Raw genomic sequence first — 22,561 nt, forward strand, 5'->3', positions numbered from 1 at the left:
TCCGGTTTCTGACCTGCTAGGATAATGCAGTTGACAGTGTCTTGCTGGAGAAGGTTGTTGCCTGGTACTTCAATGAATGCAAAACTATTTGTCAATTAAACTGATAAAACCCAGTCAAGGACTCCAAGAATATTCCTTTTCTTGATGTTGGCTTGGCCCAGCAAGAGTGTGCTAAACGAAAGATTGAAACATTCACATCCATGTTCAGATGAAAGTGCTAGATTAAGGACCTATTCCAATAACTCCCTGAGACTACTATCATTGAAGTTGGTCTCCAGCCAATTTGATTTAATCATCTGAACCAGAGAATATCCTGGCTTTAATATTAAAATCTTATACTCCAGAACTAACTGTGCTTCTAGCCAAGCTGTTTCATTACAATTACAAACATTGCATCTGTCTGTCAATATGGAAATTTGTCAAGCTATGTTATGTTCACAGAAAAACCAGGACAAATCCAACCTGGTTAACCGCTGTCAATCACCAATGGAAGTTGTTATCCACAGTGAGGTGGAACTGAGACTTATTCACCAATAAGGTATTCATTACTGCCAGGTTTAGGTTTCAGCAGGACAACTTGTCCTCCAGGTCTAATTATAGCTCAAAGAGCAACATTCTAGAGGGGAAGTAAGAGTTACTGCCTGTGACATCAAAGTGGCAATTGACTAAGTGTGGCATCAGGAAGCAACAAAGCGGAAAAATTCCAGTGTCATACTTTGACTAAAGCTGATGATTATGTCTCTTGGACATATTCATCCCAGCCCAGAGCATTGCAGAAGATGTTCCTCACCCTGACTCCAATCATCTTTATCTTCATTAATGATCTGCCTTACTTTAGGAGGTCAAGAAGTCAGAAGAGGGGTTGTTAGCTGATGATTTCATAATGTTCAAATCTATTCAAAACTGTCAGCAAGGTTCGGGTAATATTAAGCCATGAGCTGATAAGTACCACATAACATTTGTTTCTCCAAAATGTCAGACAGTGACCATCTCCAACAAAAGAAAATCTAACCAGTTTTCTTTGACCTTCAGAAGAATTACTACTTCCAAATCCTTCATCATTAACATCCGGGTGGTTGCCAGCGAAGTTCAACCAGACTCGCCACATAGTTGCCATGGCTACAAGAGCAGATCAGAGGTTGAGTATCCTGTAATAAGTCACTCACCTCCTGATATCCTTGAAACTTTCCATCATCTGCAAAGTGTGATTAAGTACTCCCTGCTTACCTGGATAAGAAGAAACTGAGCACCATCCAAGACAAAGCAGCCTGCGTGATTACCACTCCATCAACTACCTAACATTCCTTCCAACATCATTCGTACAGAGTAGCTGTGGTGTGTACCATAAAAATGCCCTTCAGCCTACATTTTCAGCACTTCTCAAACCTGCAATCCCAACCAAGAAAAACAGGGTCAGAAGGTGTGCAATAATATCTGCTTATTGTCATTCAAGTTGCAGAAGTTGGAAGTGTATTGCCATTCTTTCACTTGCTCCAAATCCTGCAATTCCCTACCAGTAGTACCATGCCATTACTTTTCACCAAAGAGCGGATCAAGAGGGTGACTCAGGCTATCTTCTCAAGAGCAATTTGAGATGGCCAATAAATACAGTGATGCCCAGGAAAATAAATTATTTTGTAAATGCTGGATCCTAATTAAACAATGCATCAATTCCCTTCATAGTTTTAGCTACCCTACCTCTGTGATCTCCTCCAACCTTATAACTCTCTCAGATATTTCCAATCCTCTTTTTCTGGCCTTTGGTCATCCTTGATTTTAATTGTGTCTTCAGCTGCCAAAAATGCTAAGAGCTATACTTCCTTTTCTAAACTTCTCCACCCTTCTTTTCCTCTTTTCTTCTTTAGTATGCTTTTTTAAACCTCCTTCTTTTGACCAAATTTTGGTCTTTTGCCTAGTGTTTCCTTAAATGGCCCAGCATTAGATTTTGTGTGAAAAGCTGTGAAACCTCTTAAGATGATTTTTGCTAAATAAGGTGCTCAATGAGCAGAAGTTGGTGCTTTGTGTGTTTTGCTGCTTCATGAGAATATCTATTATTAAATTTTCATAAAATTACAAGCTGCTTTGAATTAGTTCAATATTGTTTATGTTTTCAGATAGTGGATTTGCTGCTAACTCATGGTGCGGATTCAAATATGGCAGATAAGCAGGGTAGAACCCCTCTAATGATGGCGGCATCAGAGGGGCACCTAGACACGGTGGAATTCTTGCTTTCTCAAGGTTAGTTTTGAAGAGAGATTGTTGAGAACACCATTCATATATTTATTCTCTCATTTCAAAAATGGTAGTGTTCTGTGAAAATATATTAATCATAAATGCTAATTTGTATAAAAATAGTTTTTGCTCCAAATTAGATGGAATCAAATTAGCAGAAGAAATGGGAAGTGCATCGCACTACTTCCTGTCCCACTGATGTATTTTGTCCCAGACCATGTTAATTTCTGTTCACGTAAGATCGTTCTGCATTTGTAAACTCAGGCATTGAAGTAGATAGTGGTGTTTCTGAGATCATGGCTGATCTCCATTCTCTTCATTCCTCTACGCCATTCCATCCATCCACCTTTTCTTCATATCTCCATATCTGTGGCGTTCTTGTCCAAGAGAATACCTTTGATCTCAAAATTATATTGACTCAGCATGTCACACTTAGCAACAACTCAATATTTTATGATCTCCATTCCATAAAGACTCATGGGAAATAGTGCTTTTACATTAACATAGTGAGCTTAAAAGTGCCATAGTAATAAATGTAAGTGTACATTATATTAAAACGTTAGCATTGAAGGTACTAGGTAATAATGGGATGGAGTATCACTTACCTTCTGATGAAAGATTAGCTTTATTTGTTACATATACATTGAAACATCAAAACATACAGCAAAATGTGCTGTTTTGTGTCAACAATCAACACAGGCTGAGGACATGCTGGGGGGCAGCCCACAAATGTTGCAATACATCCCGCATCAATGTAGCATGCCCATAGCTTACTAACCTGAACCCTAACCAGTGCATCTTTGGAATGTGGAAGGAAACCGGAGCACCCAGACAGAATCCACATGGTCATGGGGAGAATGTACAAACTCCTTGCAGACAACAGCAGGAATTGAACCCTGATCACTGATTACTGATACTGTAAAACTTGGTGCTAACCGCTACACTACCATGCTGATGATAGGTTACTAGATGCACATTGTTCAACTTTTGTAACTGATTACAAGACATCTGTGTTCTATGTGTATTTCATAGAATGATATTGAAGAAAATCATTGCCTCTAAGTCTTTAGTTTATGTATGCTACCAACACCAGGAGGCAATTCACATTTTTATTTACTGCAAAGGCGTTTGTTCTGTTACTGCCACATATGATTCTATCAAACCAAGTAAGACCAAGATGATCAATGTTTTTTTTATTTCCTGTTGTCTTAAACATTACTGAATTTATTGCCAGATGATATCTATGTAGCCATTGCACATTCTCTGTTCTACAGGAGCAGCACTTTCACTAATGGATAAGGAGGGATTGACTGCCCTCAGCTGGGCATGTCTGAAGGGTCACCTGCCTGTAGTTCAGTCTTTAGTAGAAAGGGGTGCTGCAACTGATCATGCAGATAAAAATGGACGGACACCTCTGGATCTTGCAGCATTTTATGGTGATGCAGATGTTGTAAGTATCTCATATTTTAACACTCCATTGAGACGAATGCTCAGTGTAGTTTATCTTTCGGTGTCCTAGAATATCACTTTGCATTCTCACTTCATACAGCTGTACCAGAATCAAAGATTGGGATATGGAAACTCTCAGCCTGGGTGGGTTGCTTCATAAGGTGCATTGTTAGTTTGTTTTTCTCAGATTTCAAACTCAAATAATCTTTTTAAATGACAGATAGGTCAGAATATAAAAGCTTAATACATTGTTTGACCAGATAAAAAGACCTTAATTAGATTTGGATATGGCAGTATTTTTGTGCATCCTTACAAGGATTAGCTGTATCCTGAGTCATGAAAGTAAATACCTTTAACCAATTCCTTGATTGGTATGAAAATGGGAGGGCAGGTCTTTAGTTATCCCAAAAACACATCCACCCTTGTGCCACACAGTTTAATCCAGGAACATAGCACATTGACGGTCACAGCTATATTCTCAGAAACATTTTGCCAATCTGTGAGTCTCTCCCTTCATCTTCCCCATATTCAAAAAATTGTGGGAGCTGCTCATAGAGCTCATTGAATCACTGTTGGCATCTTTTGACACGAGGCAATTTTTAAAGAAAAATATTTGCAACATACTAAAGAGTCTTTTAAAACATTGAGCTAATTAACGTGAATAAAAGAAAGCTACTTATCTTGCCCCTAGCAGACAATTTCTTCTATTCAATTGAAAGGAGACTGCTATGCTTGCCCTGTGCAGGCTCAGCAGCCTGGTAGCTGGGAAACCTACAGAAGGTCACACTGACAGCACTGCAATACTGGATTTTTGTCAGAATACCCAGGTAGGTCCCAAGATTACTGCTGGTAGCAAGAGAGGAGATCTGCTTTATGATTACTGTATATTTTAAGCTTAAACTGTTCTTTCTGATTTGTCTGGCATCAAAATCAATGTCAAGTTTATGGTCACATGCATAAGTACACGTATGCACAGGGGCAATGAAAACTTACTTGCAGCAGCATCACAGGCACACTGGCAATTTAAGAGACATTTAATATGGTTATAAACAGATTAATGGCAAGATAATGATGAAATAAATCTATTCTTAATGTCGTTTTATTCAATATACAGTGCTAACTTGAATGATACTCAGATTCTCTTTCTGAATTGCTGATACAGAACCAAAATACTCAGAAAACTAATATTCAATGAATTAGTCACTGGGTCGGATACTGTCATCCTGACAACTTGCTGATCTTATAGACATTTGGAATGTGGTTGAGTTATGTCGCTCACTCTTCCTCCTGTTTTGTTGTTGAGATTTTATTCTACTTTTAATTCCTTTTAATCCCTTTTGATTTTAGAGGCATAGTTATACAGCACATAAACAGGCTCCATGGCCCATCTCATCCATGCTGACCAATGTGTTTACCTGAGCTAGTCCAATTTGCCTGCATTTAGCCCAAATACCTCTAAGGCTTTCATATCCATGTCCATGTCTAAATGTCTTTTAAATGTTGTAGTTGTACCCATCTTTACCACTTCCTCTGGCAGCTCATTCCATATATCCACCACCGGCTGTGTAAAAAAAGTTGCCCCTCAGGTCCCTGGTAAACTTCTCCCCTCACCTTAAGTTTTAGATTTGCCAACCCAACCCAAGGAAAAAAGACTGTGACCATTCACCTTATCTGTGCCTTCTATGATCTTATAAACCTCTAGAAGGTCACACCTCAGCCTCTTACTCGAGAGAAAACAGCTCAAGTCAGTCCAGTCTCTCTTTATGATTCAAGCCATCCATGGCTGGCAGCATCCTTGTGAATCTTTTCTGCACCATTTCCACCATTAATGGCATTAATGGCATCCTTCCTATGATTAGATGACCAGAACTGCACACAATACCCCAAATTTGGTCTCATTAACATCTTGTACAGCTATCACATGAAGTCCCAACTCTTATACTGAATGCCCTGACTGATAAAGGCAAGTATGCCATATGTCTTCTTCATCACCCTGTCTAACCTGTGTTGCCACTTTCAGGGACGTATATACAGTGGATTCCTGTTAATTGGGACACATTGGCACCAGTATGTTTTGGCCCAATTAAGCAGCTGTCCCAATTAGCCAAAGTTTCATGAAAATAATTTTTAAGAAAGACAAACTACTGTTTAACGGAGTAACAAATTATGTATTTAAATGAAATACATAATAAATTAGAACTCTACCAATATTACTCATCACCACTATGTGCCGTGTCGTATGACATGGGCGATCATGGTCTTGACCATGATAGTTCTTGGCAAATTTTTCTACAGAAGTGGTTTGCCATTGCCTTCTTCTTGACAATGTCTTTACAAAGCGGGTGACCCTAGCCATTGTCAATCCTCTTCAGATATTGTCTGCCTGGCATTAGTGGTCTCATAACCAGGACTTGTGAAATGCACCAACTGCTCATACAACCATCCACCACCTGCTCCCATGGCTTCATGTGACCCTGATCGGGGGCTAAGCAGGTGCTACACCTTCCCCAAGGGTGGGCTGCAGGCTAGCGGAGGCAAGGAGTGCTTTACACCTCCTTTAATAGAGACGTATCTCCCGCAACCCCAACCAATATAACTACAGTGCTATAATACTGTGTATTAGTTCCTAATAGTTATCGACTGAGGAATTCATCCAGTGTATGCTGCCAAGTTTTTTTTATTGACTGTAAATGAACAAAATCAGCACAGGCACCTAGTGCAGATAGTGGACTGCCTTCATTGCCTTCCTGCAGGAAATAGTATCAAAAATCACTGCTTTTCAATTTGGTGTCTGTTGGCCCAAACGAATAATGTAACACAAGCACACGCAACTGATGCTATTTAAAAACTGTTTGCTCTAAGCACGCTGTATTGTCTAACGGCGACTTAGGTGCACGCGACTGATGCTAGATAGAAACTGTTGCATAAATCTTCGTTTTCATTGTAACATTCAAGGTGATTGCCGATATCTTCAAAATCTTCGTAGTTCCTGACTTGCTGAAGTAGTGACATCATTTTCACTCCCACCCGTTTCTTGCATCTCCAAGCCTGAATGCTTGAAACCACAGTGAGCAAAACAGTTCTGAATTGTCTTACTGCTTATTTCTTGCCAAATATCAGTGACAAAATCGCTGCTTTTTGAACATAAACATGCAACTGACGCTGTTTAAAGACTGCTCACTCTAAGCACGGTGTAGTGTCTAAGAGCCATGCAAGTACACGCAACTGACACTAGTTAGAAACTGATCGGCAACAGTCTCCTGCCCCAATTAAGCAGCATAGCATCCCAAATCAATGAAGGGAATCCTAGCTATTTTCTTAATGAGTTTTTTGTTCTTTAAGAGTTGTCCCAAATAAGTGGCTATCCCAATTAAGCAATGGCCCACTTAACTGGAATCCACTGTACTTGTACTCCGCGGTCTCTCTGTTCTACAATGCTCTCCAAGGCCCAGCCATTTACCATGCAAGTCTTGCCCTGGTTAACTTTTAAAAATGCAACACTTTTCACTTGTTCGAGTTGAATTCCATTTGCCATTCCTTGGCCCACTTTCCAAGTTCTAAATCCTGCTGTAATCTTAAATAACCTTCCTCATTGTCCACCATACCACCAATTTTGGTGTCATCCACAAACTTAATAACCACAGCACCTACATTCTCATCTAACTTGCTAATATAGATGACAAACTAAGAGGCGACCTGGCATGGATCTCTGTGGCACACCACTGCTCACAGGCCCCCAATCTGGAAAAGCAACCCTCCACTACCATCCTCTGTGTCCTAGCACTGAACCAATTTTGTATTCAATTGGCTAGCTCTCCCTGGATCCCATATCATTTAGTCTTTCGGACCATCCTACAAAGAGGGACCTTTTCAAAGGCTTTGCTAAAGTGGTTTTGTATTCATACCTATGCATTACAAGAAAAAAATTACGCATGCTAGGACCCTTAACAGCATTTATATCCAGATAGATCTTGGGGTGCAAGGCTGTAGCTCCCTGAAAGTGGCTTCAGAAATTGATAGGGTGCTGAAGGATGCATATGGTATGCTTGCCTTTATCAGTTGAGGAACTGAATTCAAGAGTCAGGAAGTTATGTTGCAGCTTTATAAAACTGGTTAGGCTGCATCAGGCATTTTGCATTCAGCTCTGGTTGCTCATAGAAAGGCTTTGGAGAGGGTGCTGAAGAGGTTTACCAGGGTGCTGCCTGGATTAGAGGGCAGGTGCTAAACTGAGAGGTTGGACAAACTTGAGTTGTTTTCTCTGAAACGGCAGAGGCTGAGGAGAGATATGACAGAAGTTTATAAGATTATGAAAGGCATAGATAGAAATAGGTGAAATGTCTAATACTAGAGGGCATGCATTTAAAGTGAGAGGGAGAAAGTTTCAAAGGATATGTGCTGCAGATGTTTTTTACACAGGAATTGATGGATGTCTGGATTGCTCTGCCAGGGCTGGTGCTAGAGGCAGATACAATAGTGGCATTTCAGAGGCTCTTTGAACAGGCACAAATATATGTAGAAAATGAAGGGATATGGACCATGTGCAGACAGAATGGTTAGTGTAATTAGACATCATTAGCTTAATTAGTTCAGAACAACATCATGATCCAAAGGACCTGTTCCTGTCCTGTACTGTTCTGTGTTCTATAGCAAAATTATGAAAAATACCAATTTATGGAGCAATATAGCACAGAAGCAGGCCCTTTGTCCCACTGTATTCATGTCAGCTCTCAAGTCACCATCTCGTTTAGTAGCACTTAATCTGTAGCCCACTCTATTTTGTGATTTAAGTGCTTGTCTAAGTACTACTTAAATGTTATGAGAGAACCTACCTCCACCACCAACTCAAACTGTGCATCCAGATTCCAACTGTCCTCTAAGTAAATAAAGTTCCTTCTCAAATTCCTTGAATTGCTTACCCCTTACCCCAAACTGATTCTCACTGTTTTAGACCATAAGACATGGGAGAGAGAATTAGGCCATTTGGCCCAACAAGTCTGCTCTGCCATTCCATCATGGCTGATTTATTACCCCTCTCAAACCTATTTTCCTGTCTTCTCCCCATAATCTTTGACACCCTTAGTAATCAAGAATCTATCAACCTCCACTTTAAATATATCCGGTGACTTGGCCTCCACAGCCATCTGTAGCAACAAATTCCACAGATTCACCACCCTCTGGCTAAAGAAATCCCTCCTCATCTTTATTCAAAATGGACGTCCTTCCATTCTGAGGTTGTGCCCGCTGGTCCTAGACAATAAGACCACGATAGGAAATGTCTTCTCCACAACTAATCCGTCTAGGCCTTTCAATAATTGATAGGTTTCAATGAAATCCTCCCACATTCTTCTAAACTCCAGTGAGTACAGACCCAGAGCCATCAAACACTCCTTCTCGTGAACCTCCTCTGGACCCTCTCGAATGCCAGCTCATCTTTTCTTAAATGAAGGGCCCAAGACTGCTCACAATACTTGGAGCAGTCTGAACAATGCCTTATAAAGCTCAACAGTACCTCCTTGCTTTCATATTCTAGTCCTCTCAAAATGAATGCTAACTTTGCATTTGATTTCCTTACAACGGACTCAAACTGCAAGTTATCCTTTAGGGAATCATGCATGAGAACTCCCAAGTCCCTTTGTACCTCTGATTTTTGAATTTTCTCCCTGCTTAGAAAATAGCCTATGCTTATGCCTTCTACTGAAGTGCATGTCCAGAAACTTCCCTACACTATATTCCATCTGCCACTTCTTTGCTCATTCTCCCAGTCTGTGAAAGTGCTTCTGCAGACTCCCTGCTTCCTCAGCACTACCTGCCCCACCACCTATCTTCGTATTGTCTACAAACTTGGCCACAATTATCAATTCTGTCATCCAAATTATTGACATATAACATGAAAAGAAGCAGTCCCAACACCAATCCCAGCGAAACACTAGTTACTGGGCAGCCAACTAGAAAAGGTCCCCATTATTCCCACTCTTTACATTCTGCTAGTCAGCCAATCTTCTATCCATGCTAATATCTTTCTTGTAATACCATGGGCTCTTATCTTGTTAACCTCATATGTGGCACGTTGTCAAAGGCCCTCTGAAAATCTAAATACACAACATCCACGGACACTCCATTGTTTATCCTGCCTGTTATTTCCTCAAAGAATTCCAACATATTTGTCAGGCAAGATTTTCCTTTAAGGAAACCATTCTGACTTTGGCTTATTCTATGATGTGCCTCTGAAACATCATGCTCAGTAATGGACTCCAACATTTTCCCAACTGAGGTCAGGCTAACTGGTCAATAATTTCTTTTCTTCTGCCTCCCTTCCTTCCTTCTTAAAGAGTGGAGTAGTTTGCCAGTCCTCCAGAAAGAACTATTCTAGAATCTAGTCCATCTGGTCCAGGTGACTTATCTACTTTCAGACCTTTCAGCTTCCCAAGCACCATCTCTTTAGTAAAGCAACTATACTTACTTCTGACCCCTGACACTCTCGAATTTCTGGCATCTACAGTGTCTTCTATAGTGAAGACTGATGCAAAATACATATTAAGTTCATCTGTCATTTCTTTGTTCCCCACTACTATCTCTCCAGCATAATTTTCTAGTGGTCTGATATCCACTCTCGCCTCTTTTTTACTCTTTATACAGTACTGTACAAAAGTCTTCAGCACCCTAGATTTTTTATGCGGTTTCAGAAGGTATGGGCTCCACAGATCCCTGATCTCAATATCACCGAGGCTGTGTGGGATTACCTGGAGAGACAGAAGCAAGTGAGACAGCCAAAGTCTGTAGAAGAACTGTGGCAAGTTCTCCAAGATGCTTGAAACACCCTACCGGTTGATTTTCTTGTAAAACTGCACAACAGTGTACCTAAGAGAATTGATGCAGTTTTAAAGACAAAGGGTGGTCAACCAAATATTGATTTGATTTAGTTTTTTTTTACTATTTATTGTTCTTTATAATAATTTTTTTGATCTTTAGAAATTTTTCATTTCATTTTTTTACATGTGCCTTAGACTTTTGCACAGTGCTGTATATTTGAAAAACAAAGCTTTTGGTATCCTCTTTTATATTCTTGGCTAGATTATCTTCATATTTCATTTTTTTCTCTCCTTATTGCTTTTTTAGTTGCTTTCTGTTTGTTTGTGAAAGGTTCTCAATCCTCTAACTTCCTACTAATTTTTGCTACATTATATGCCCTCTCTTTTGCTTTTATGCTGTCTTTCATTTCCCTTGTCAGCCGTGGTAGCATCATCCTCCCTTTAGAATACTTATTCATCTTTGGGATGTATCTATCCTCTGCATTCTGAATTGCTCCCAGAAACTCCAGCCATTACTGTTCTGCCATCATCATTGCTAATGTCCCCTTCCAATCAACTTTGGCCAGCTCCTTTCTCATATCTCTGTAATTCCCTTTACTCCACAGTAATACAGATATATCTGACTTCAGCCTCTCCCTCTCAAACTGCAAGGTGAATTCTCTCATGATCACTGCCTCCTAAGAGTTTCTTTACCTTAAGCCCCCTAATACAATCTGGTTCATTACACAATATCCAATTCAGAGTTGCCTTTTCGCGAGTGGGCTCAACCACAAGCTGCTCTAAAAAGCAATGTCTTAGGCATTCTACAAATTCCCTCTCTTGGGATCCAGCAACAACCTGATTTTTCCAATCTACCTACATATTTAAATTCTCATGCCTATTATAACATTGTCCTTTTTGCATGCCTTTTCTACCTCCTGTGTAATTTGTAGCCCACATCCTGGCTACTTTTCGGAGGCCTGTATATAACTCTCATTAGGGTTTTCTTATCCGTGCATTTTCTTAACTCTACCCACAAGAATTCTTCATCTTCTATCCTATGTCAGCTTTTTTCTAAGGATTTGATTTTATCTTTTTACCAACGGAGCCACCCCACCCACTCTCCCGACCTTTCTGTCCTTTCAATACAATGGGTATCCTTGGATGTTAAGCTCCCAACGCAGTGATGCTCACAACATCATAACTGCCAATCTCTAACTGCACTACAAGATCAATTACCTTATTCTATATACTGCTTACATTCAACTATAACACTTTCAGTCCTATATTCATCACCCTTTTTGATTTTGCCTCCATATTTACATTTCAACTCATCCCGCTGACTGCAATTTTGCTCAGTCATCTACCTGGCCTTCCTCACTATCGCACCATACACTGCATCAACTTGTATACCAACTACCCCATCCTCAGCTCTATCACTCTTGTTCCCACCCCCCCCCCCCCCAAATTAGTTTAAACCCTCCCCAACAGTACTACCAAGCCTGCCTGCAAAGATATTGGTCCTTTTTGTATAGGTCATACTCTCCCTGTAAGAGATCCTAATGATCCAGAAATACGAAGCCCTGCCCCCTGCACCATTCCTCAGCCATGCATTCATCTGCAAGTCATCCTATTCTTACCCTCAATGGTGTGTGACACAGGCAGAATTCCAGAGATTACTATCCTAGAGGTCCTGCTTATCAGCTTTCTGTCTAACTCCCTAATATTCTTTCTTGAGGACCTCCTCCCTTTTCCTCCCCTATGCAGTTGGTACCAATATGTATCACAACTTCCAGCTGCTCACCTTTCCACTTTAGAATGCCATGGACCCGATCCGAAATGTCCCTGACCCTGGCACCTGGGAGGCAACAAACAATCCGAGTGCTTTTTCACATCCACAGAATCTCTTTTCTACTCCTCTAACTACAAAATCCCCTATCACTACTACATTCCTCTTCTCCCCCTTTCCCTTCTGAGCCATAGAGCCAGACTCAGTGCCAGAGACCCAGTCGCTGTGGCTTCCCCCGGTAGGATGTCACCCCAACGGTATCCAAAGTGGTATACTTGTTGTTGAGGGGAATGGCCACAGGAGTACTCAGCACTGGCTGCCTATTCCTTTTCCCTCTCCTGACAGTGATTCAGGTACCAGCCTCCTGCAACTTAGAGGTGATTACCTCCCTGTAGCTCCTATCTACTACTTCCTCAGTTTCCCATATGAACTGAAGGTCAGTGAGCTGCAGCTCCAGTTCTTTAACGCGGTCTCTAAGGAGCTGCAGCTCCATATACTTTGTGCAGATGTTGTTATCACGGAGACTGGAGGTCTTCCAGAGTTCCCACAGCTCACCCAAAGAAGATACATTAACCCTAGACCCATTGTCACAGTACTAGCTATGTACTAATAGACAAAAAAAGAGAAAAAAACTTCACTTAGAGCCTCTGCCTGTTCTCACCCAAGCCTTTTGAGCCAAGCTTGATGACTTAAACACCATCCACTCCTACAATGGCTGCTCTGCTTATACCTTGCTTCTTTTTATTGGACTTTGCTGTTTGCCTAAGAAATCGTTATGATTGCAGCCCGCCGTAAAGTTCTGAAAGACCCCGAGCTCTTTTTAAACGTAGCTCTGCCTCAGCCAAACAAGCGACTGCTCGCAATGATTGCTGTCCGCCGAAAAGTCCCGGAAGGCCCTGAGCTCTTTTTAAACATTGCGCGGTCTTAGCCAAACAAGCGATTGCTTGCGATGATTGCAGCCTGCCAAAAAGTCCCAAAAAGCCCCGAGCACCTTTTAAATCTCGCGCCGCCTCAGCTAAACATCAACTGCTCGCGATTATTGCAGCCCGCCAAAAACTCCCAAAAGGCCCTGAGGTCTTTTGAAACCTCGCGCCGCCTCAGCTAAACAAGTGACTGCTCGCAATGATTGCTGCCCGCCGAAAAGTCCCGAAAGGCCCCAAGCTCTTTTCAACCCTCGGGTCACCTCAGCCAGACAAGTGATTGCTCGCAATGATTGCAGCCTGCCAATAAGTCCCAAAGGCCCCGAGCTCTTTTTAAACCTCGCGCCGCCTCAGCCAAACAAGTGACTGCTCGCAATGATTGCAGCCTGCCAAAAAGTCCCGAAAGGACCATGAGCTCTTTTTGAATCTCGCGCCATCTCAGCCAAACAAGTGATTGCTCGCGATGATTTCAGACTCATCTGCTATATACTTCGACAGTCATTATAGTACAGTGTCAATAACCATTTTCAATATACCATCCCCACTGTGAATTCCAAGAGAGAAAGTGGGGAGATGTCTATAGTCTGAGGATCAAGGCGCCGGTTAGGAATGAGAGAGGAAGTATCTGTCAGGAGTATCAGAAGTAAAGAGGAAGTCTTCAGAATGCTTTGGAGCCTTGTTGGAAAGTCCACAAGAAGTTATGACCTGGAAGGAGGGATCTGCAGGGAAGGTCGGTGCATTGATCCGGTCCAGTGGGAATGGCGTTCTCATCTTGAATCAGATGAATGGGTGGAGATGTGGTTTTCAATTGTTGATGACTTTGAGGCTTGACTTTTGATAGTCAGAAATGATGGTGAAATAAAATCATCGAATGATGAAGGCATTGGGTCCTGAGGTGATTCAGTTATTGAGGAAGTTGTGATCTTCAGAGGATAAGTGTCTCATTCCTGGCAAAGAGGATGGGAGCAGTAGAGAGAATAATATATAGGATTCTGTGTGGAGAGAGGTCCATAAAGGATAAAAAGCATAGGACTTGTCATAGGGTCCTAATCCAGTGTTTCTGAATTAAAGCCTACCTCTCAGGGAGAGCCCAACGCTGGTCACTGCTTGGACAATTGGTTTACTTCCCCAACGATGCTCCAAGGAACTGTAACATTATGTCAGTACTCTCTGACAAGAAAACTGCATTCAATGCTCATAAGTGAAATTAGTCTAGGAAGTGATGGCCAAATTTCCAGACTAATTGAAAATCACCTGGAAATGGTCATAATCACATTTCACTCCAGATAAAGTCTGTTTTCAAACAAGAAGCACAGTTACATAGTAACTGATGCAATTTCTTGGCAATTCTCCATTTTGCCCAGACCGAACTGTTGTCTATCAAACTACGTTTCTGCCATTCTTGATTAAGATGATCAATCATAGATCTAATATAAATTATGGTCACTAAGATATTTAATCCCTTGATGTATGTATGTCTTAAACTTGGTGACAGGTGCAGTACCTTGTGGACCATGGAGCAATGATTGAGCATGTGGACTACAGCGGTATGAGACCTTTGGACAGAGCAGTGGGGTGCCGCAATGCAGCAGTGGTGGTCACCCTTCTGAAGAAAGGAGCCAAGATAGGTAGGCCTTTTAGAGACAGTCCGTCCTCCCTGCAGTGAGTGCCAGTAGACTGTTTGGAGTAGATATGCTTTTCAATAAAGCAAAAGGCTAGGTTTGGCATTCTCCTTTGAAGTACAAAGTGAATTTGTGTTCACTTTTGTATGAGAGTGACTGATTATATTTAAGTATCATCCATCCAAACACCACCAATGTACTATTCATGGATTGCTTTGCTATGTTGAGAACATAAATATGGAAATGATGTATTTAGCTTTTGCTGTCAGATTTGCAGTAACCCGTGAGAGTAATATCTTCCACACTAAATTAAGATTTGATTTCATGCAGTTTACCACAGCATACAGTGCATTGACCTTAAAGTCACTGTATTCAGCACTGCTCACCATGAAAGTAGTTGGATGTAATATTCCAGATGGTTCTGAAGAGGATTATATTTGTGAATTTAAAGCTGGGAAGTTGGATTAAACTTGAAATGTATAGCAAATAATCTGACACATAGATGAATATAATTGGGATTATTGGATCAATAAATCTGTGTAGAAAGCATGAGCCTATAAAAGCTATTCATGAATTATGACAGTTGGGTCCAATGAACCTCTGCTATTCAGAAATACTGCATATCTCTGCTGGAGGATGAAAAGTGATGGACACATGTCCACTAGTCACAGAGCTTTCATTTTCCAGTTTTTAAGTAACTCCTTTGAAATATCTTCAGATATTTGCTCCCATCTATTCACCACCCTTGGTCATCAAATAAAAATCCTTCCCAGAGCTGCATGAAAGTATCGCAGTAAGAATCTTAGTGCAATGAAGTTCCATACATGTTAGGAAAAGGTGACTGAAGTTACCAGTGAGGCTAAGCGAACAGACACTCAAAATATAGGGTGGCAGTGAATGTTTAATCTGGATGAGAATTTAGAATATGTAATGCAAATTCACCATATCCAAGGGAGACTTTGTTTTACTGTTGCATTTTGATGGAAACAATGCAAACATCACCTGGCTGTAAGAAGGGGAAAAACTGGTAGACTCAGAAAGTGGCAGTTCATGAATTGCTGAAACCATTAGAAATCACATTCTTAAAACTTTAGAACTTTTAAAATCTATATTTAGTATTATTTAATCAGATGAAAACTAAAAAGGATGTTGATTTTTTTATGTTGTTGGAGTTTCAATCTGAAGAGAATATATTTAACTTTAAAACATTTTGCTGTATTTATCACCTATAATAAGTGAAACTTAACAAGAAATCTGACACAGAAACATTGATTTGGAATGACTCTAGTTTTTTAATATCGAAAATAAATATATTACTTCACTGTGAATTTGAATTTATCATTAGTTTGAAGAAAATTAAGGAAGCACCATTCTTCAAATGATAATATAGTGGATTCTGGTTAATTGGGATGCATCAAGACCAGTACATTTTGGCCCAATTAAACAGCAGCACCAATTAGCTGAAGTTTCATGGAAATATTTAAAAGGTATAAAAAAAGACAGACTACCTTTTAACTGAGTAACAATTTATGTATTTAAATGAAATGCAGAACAAATTAGAACACTACCAAAGCTTATATAGTACTATAAAACTGTGTTCATTCCTAATAGTTATCGACGGAGAAATTCATCTGCTGTGTTCTTTTGATTGTAAGTGAACAAAATCAGCGCAAACACCTAGTGTAGATAATGGACTGCCTTCAAACAATGCTTTTGACATTTGCATCCTCCAAATCTTCATTTTCATTGTAACATTCAAGATATCTTCAAGTTATTCCTAACTTGTTGAAATAGTAAAATCATTTCATTTTCGCTCTTGGCTGTTTCTGGCATCTCCAAGCCTGAATCCTTGAAACTGTGATATGTAAAACATTTCAGGATTGTCTTACTGATTATTTCTCACAAAATTTCAGTGACAAAAATCGCTGCTTTTAGAACACACACACACACACACACACACACACACACACACACACACACACACACACACACACACACACACACACACACACACACACACACACACACACACACACACACACAACTAATGCTATGTAAAACTTTTCTCTCTGACTGTGGTGTAGTGCCTAATGGCAAAATGACATGCACGTGACTGACGCTAGTTAGAAACTGTTTGACAACAGCCTCCTGCCCGAATTAAGCAGCATAATGTCCCAAATAAACAAAGGGAATCCCAGTTTTCTTGATTAGTTTCTGTTCTTTAAGAGTTGTCTCAAATCAAAGGCTGTCCTAATTAACCAGAATTCACTGTACTTCCTAGATTGCTTCACCTTTGTTTGCTAGCTTAAACTCATATCACAATGACGTTGGTCTGTGCTTTGGCCTTTTTCAAACACTGTGCTACTATTCCAGAGCAAGAGTGTCCACGCTTCATGTGTTCACTGGCATGCTTGCATTACAGTGTCAAGGGGCAAGCATGAACTTTAAATTCAATAGTAACATTGCCAGCAATTTGCATTTACCCATGTTCCCATTAGTTTATTGTTGCCAGCAGATTTTGATTTGGATGGAAGGTATATTTGTAACGTGGTAACAGTATGTGGCATTACCCTTTCCCAGCCCTGGGTTTCACAAAATTTAGAAAAAACAAATGACATGGCAACAAAGAAATATAATCTGAAATAGAAATGAATTCTTGTGTTTTTGAGGGCTGGTGACCCAAATGCGGGGTTTTCTGCATGTGGCCTGGACATCTCTACTTGATCTTATGAACTCCTTCAGTATAATCTCAGCTGATACTTTGCACTGTGCTGTAAATGTGGGTGGAAATCAGCTACTTCCTCTGAATGCTTGATCCTCAAGATCGTCAAATATCTGTCCTTCTGCCATCAGCTTTCTGTATGTTTATGTATTTGTGACTCATTAACTCAATATCTCTGATGCTGTATACTAATAAAAACATTTTCTGCAATGATGGCACTGTTTTTCTTGCAGTATCTAACATGGTGTTTTGCAAAATAGGATAGCAATTGCCAGGAATGTGCCAGTATTTGCAGGAAACTACTATGGCAAAATATCCTGCATAACAACTGCTACAGATGGCTCCATCTAAAAACGCTACATTGCAACATTGACTGTGCTTCAGACCGTAACACATTGTATAAGCAGCGCTTTGGATCATGAGTTCAAGATTAGGATGCAAATAATGAAAGCTTGATAGAATCTTGTCAACGCAGGGAATGCTTTTGGAATTAAATTATGCTTGTGGCACGCTCCTCAAACATAAACTTCAACAAATTTTGCAAGAGAACACAGATTTAACCCTTTTAGATGCTACGAATACTTCATAGTTTTGATGTTTAAAGTTGCAAAAACTCATTATTCCACATAATCTGATGTGGGCTACTCTATTTTAATGCTACCATAAACTTTCTGTTATATCGAGTTATCCCAATGCTGAACTTTTCCTGTTTCCAAATCCTTATGGTCAATATGAAGTGATGATTTAAACTGTACAGACGATTAAAAAGAAAATTACATGTTTCCGTTGTCTTATTTAAACTTCAATAAAATTGAAATGACATGAGCTACACGAAATGCATTAGAACAAGCTCAGAAAAATGAGACTAGCTAATCCATCTTTTATAGTATCCTTACACTATAAAATCTAACTCTCCCCTTAAATGACTACAGAAAGTTTGCCTTCAGCACTTCATCTGAAGGTCTATTCCAGATATAAATCATTTTCTGTATGAAGAAGCGCTCTCAAATGTCTATCCTGCCTATATTTCCTCATCTTGCAATTGTGGTTTAACTTGAAACAATGTCCAGAGTAAATCTTTTCTATTTCTCATCATGTCTTGCTCAGCTCTACAAAAATCCCCAACATGTCACTTTTCTTCCCCACTGGTGAGACCATCATGTTTTCCAAATCACTCATAATATTTTGACCCTGTTTGGGAAAAACCTATTGAAAGTCATGCAGAATCATCATTCTTAATGGTGTATGGAAGTGCAAACTGTCTCAGGGAAAATGGAAGTCTGGGGTATAACTTCCATTTCAGCCATTTCAGCTTTTCAAGAAAATATAGTTAAATTATGGTTCTGACAAGTATTTATGTTTAGTCTTTTGACACTGTTGCTGCATCTTTATATTTTCCGACTGCTGATAACGATACACAGTTGTTCCACATGAAAGTCATTCGATCTAACTTACACAACTGAATGTATGTCCTAGGCAGCCTTTCCACAATGGGTTGCTTGAATCTGAATCCAAGAAATTTTGTACACTTAAACAAAATTATGCATTTTCTTCAACATAGAGGTATTTCTTAAAGCTTATTCTTCACAAATTTTGCTCCAGGTTGCTGTGTAAGAAGACAGAAACCTCACTAAATTTAGCCTGGATTTAACACTGAGGTGATTTCAGAGAAAAGCAGCAGATCTTATCTCTTCTGTTGCTGTCCATACTGATGTTCAGGGTTATTTTTTAATAGTACATTCATGATGCTTTATCGAAGCTAATTTACAATTAATGAGTCAACATTTTGTTTTTCTTTTAGTAATGACTTGATGTGTGTTCAATTGAAATGTCCAAGACTGACTTTGCCAACTGTTAACCTTAGAGTTCCCACTGCTTTCCATCTTCTTTTCCTGGGTGTAATAAGACCATAAGACATAGGATTGGAATTAGGCCATTCAGCCCATTGAGTCTGCTCCACCATTCCATCATGGTTGATCCTCTTCACGTCCACTCTATCTAGGCCTTTCAATATTTGATACGTTTCAATAAGATATTCCCTCATTCTTCTAAACTCCAACAAGTACAGGCTCAGAGCCATCAAAACTCCTCATGCATTAACCCTTTCATTCCTGGAATTATTCTTGTGAACCTCCTTTGGACCCTCTCCAATGCCAGCAAATGTTTTCTTAGATAAGGGACCTAAAGGCGCTCACAATGCTCCAAGTGTGGTTGGACCAATATCTTATAAAGCCTCCACATTACACCCTTGTTTTTATATTCTAGTCTTCTTGAAATGAATGCTAACATTGCATTTGCCTTCCCTTCTACTGACTCAATCTGCAAGTTAACCTTTAAGGATTCCTGCACAAGGACTCCCAAGTCCCTTTGCCCTCTGATTTCTGAACTTGCTCCCCATTTAGAAAATAGTCTGTTTTCATTCCTTCTACCAAGGTGCACTTCCCTGCACTATATTCCATCTACCATTCCTTTGTCCATTCTTCCGATCTGTTTAAGTTCTCCTTCAGACTCCCTGCTTTCTCAATACTACCTGCCCCTTCACATATCTTTGTATCATCTGCAAACTTGGCCCCAAAACCATCAATTCCATTAATAATTGTGCAGTTGCACTTGTGGAATAATACACCTGTCCCTTATTTATCAAACAATGAATACTAGTTGTGCATTTGATGGTGGGTAAATTGCAATCATATCTACAACATATTTCTAACCATATTTACTTCTCTGTTGTATGTCCCTACATAGGAATTGAGCATATGTATAATACATCTCGTCAGTATGGCTTAATCCACAGATCTACAATGAACATAGCACTGGCTGACCTTATTGGGGACTTCACTTTTGAACTTTTATCTTAAAGTAATTATGCCTTTCATAAAATATAGTTTCTCTATTATTCTGACTTTTTATCTTAATTGGTCTTTTCAATAGAAATATATAATTTTGAGATAAACGCCATTCAATCCAACGGGTATTCAGCTGGAGCTAACTTCTCTCATTCTCTTAGACCTTTTCTTCTCTCATCAAATGCTTATCCATTTCCTTTTTGAATTATTAGTCTCTCCTTCAATAATCATTTGTAATGAAGTATTTCTGTTTTAATAATCTCAATGAAAAAACCTTTGAAATGTATTCTTGAATCTTTTCACAAAAATGCAATTTTCCAACGGGATGCAATCTCTAAAATTATTGGTATTTTAAAAAGGTTTAAAAAAACAATCTTTTTAACTAGAATATCCTTTTTGTTTATATATTTTAGGAAATCCTTGTCAATTGACTTTGTATGGCTAATGATTTTCTTTCTGCTTTTTAGCCACTAAAATAGCAACTTAATGTGGAATATGTGTTCTAGGCACCATGATGTCCTTGCTTTATATTTCATGACTCTATTTTAAAAATCCTGTTTGTTATTTCATGGGGATTTTTCCTTAACTGTATTCCCAAATATACATTGGAGTTTCCAAAAGAAACCAGAATAAATGTTCATTTTTCATTTGTCAGATGCTGCCATGCCTTTAAACCAGATATAAAATAATATACTTCCGAGCAACATCAATAAACAGTTTAAGATGAAACTAAGTAAAAGTACTTTTTCCAATATATATACTTGCCCTTTGTAATAAGTACTATGCTGAAGAAACATTATTGCTTTTCTAAAGATATTTTAAATTTAAGATTGTTTGCCTTCTATGATAAAGCCTTGCCAGTTTGAATTCCATGCTATGCAGGAAGGTGCTCATCTGACAACTAATAAGCCTTCAGTGACCACTTTGATGCGGTGTATTTGCTATTTTACTTGCTGTCTTGGTTGTTTCTCACACTCAGATGCCTTAGATAGTATTCCAGGATAGGAGATCTGCATTATATTCTAAAAAGAAGCTAATTGTAGGCAAGTGATTGGATCACTTCTAGAGAGTAGAGCGAATAACATTGTATTAATTGCATAATTTATAAAATAGGAAATTCTAATATTATTCTTTATGAATACCAATTGCAGAGCAGAACTTTCCAATGCAGTTATTTTTGTTTGGAAATAATGAAGTGCACTGGTTTTTTTGTTCGGATAAGAATTATGCCAGCTATGTTCGTCTTGAATTGGCCTCTTCTAACAGAGCAAAAAGAGTAAAATACAGTTTTTAATTTTTGCTTTAAAACAAACACACTTATGTCATGTAGTGCCAAACATTGCTTTGAAAAGCTTTTGTCCTTCTTTTGTGATAATCTTAATTCACCTCTTTTAATGTTGCACTGATCTTATTTGATAAAATACCCATTGCTGATGCATGAAGTTTTCCACTCAGTTTATTAATTAAAGTAACGATACAGCCACAGCATTTGAAGAATAAATGTTTTCAAAAGCTTCACGGTGCACCATTGAAAATAAGCATGACATTTACAAACTATATTTTGGTTCTTCAGCAGCTATAAAATTTGCACACATGCAAATAATAAGGTATCCCTCCTCATTAGCTCTTTGATACTTTCAAGTCAATTAGCAAAATTAGTCAAAAGGTGGTGTTTACAGACTTTAGACAGGATATGACTGAATGTGTCATAATCAAGTAGTTTCTACATACATGAAAATACAATATTACAGTTTACTGATGGAGGTTTGATTCTATTTTATGGTGATTTTCAGATCTCGTCTGTTCTGTTCTGAATGACGTTATAATGATAGAAGACATACAATTTCAGTGTGTGTAATAGAATGCTTATTTTGTGTGAAATATCCATGAATATTTATCTGAAATTCCTCTACCTGGTTGATTACAGTCATGGATCAAAATGATATGTAGTTCTTGGGCTAAGTACCTTACGTATGTGTGAGATTAAACTTTGTATTTGATTAATGGCAGAAAAATAATTCACCGCAAGTCTCTGTCACTGAATTCCTATGTGTCTTATCGATTCAGCAACTCAGCCTTTCAAACTATTTTCCGGATTTATGTGAAACAAGTATACTTCTTTATAAGCTTCATCAAATTTAGTGCACATTTAGCCAGTGTTGTAAAAGCAGATTTTTGACGTGCTTTTATGGT

General features: G+C 39.1%; 1 protein-coding gene across 7 annotated transcripts in view; it reads left to right on the plus strand.

The window, feature by feature from the left end:
• LOC140741057 (protein TANC2-like) overlaps positions 1–22,561 on the plus strand; it is a 712,173-nt gene that overhangs the window by 660,727 nt on the left and 28,885 nt on the right. For 6 of the 7 annotated variants that reach the window (XM_073070734.1, XM_073070733.1, XM_073070735.1 and 3 more), the window contains 3 exons: positions 2,115–2,238; positions 3,507–3,682; positions 14,674–14,806. In XM_073070734.1, coding sequence (XP_072926835.1) covers positions 2,115–2,238; positions 3,507–3,682; positions 14,674–14,806 — 433 coding nt within the window. Of the gene's footprint in view, positions 1–2,114; positions 2,239–3,506; positions 3,683–14,673; positions 14,807–17,782; positions 21,076–22,561 lie in introns of those variants that run through there. The other variant, XM_073070739.1, reaches the window with a different exon arrangement.

The sequence above is a fragment of the Hemitrygon akajei genome, chromosome 18 (genome assembly GCF_048418815.1).
Source record: "Hemitrygon akajei chromosome 18, sHemAka1.3, whole genome shotgun sequence".
NCBI classification, from domain to species: Eukaryota; Metazoa; Chordata; class Chondrichthyes; order Myliobatiformes; family Dasyatidae; genus Hemitrygon; species Hemitrygon akajei.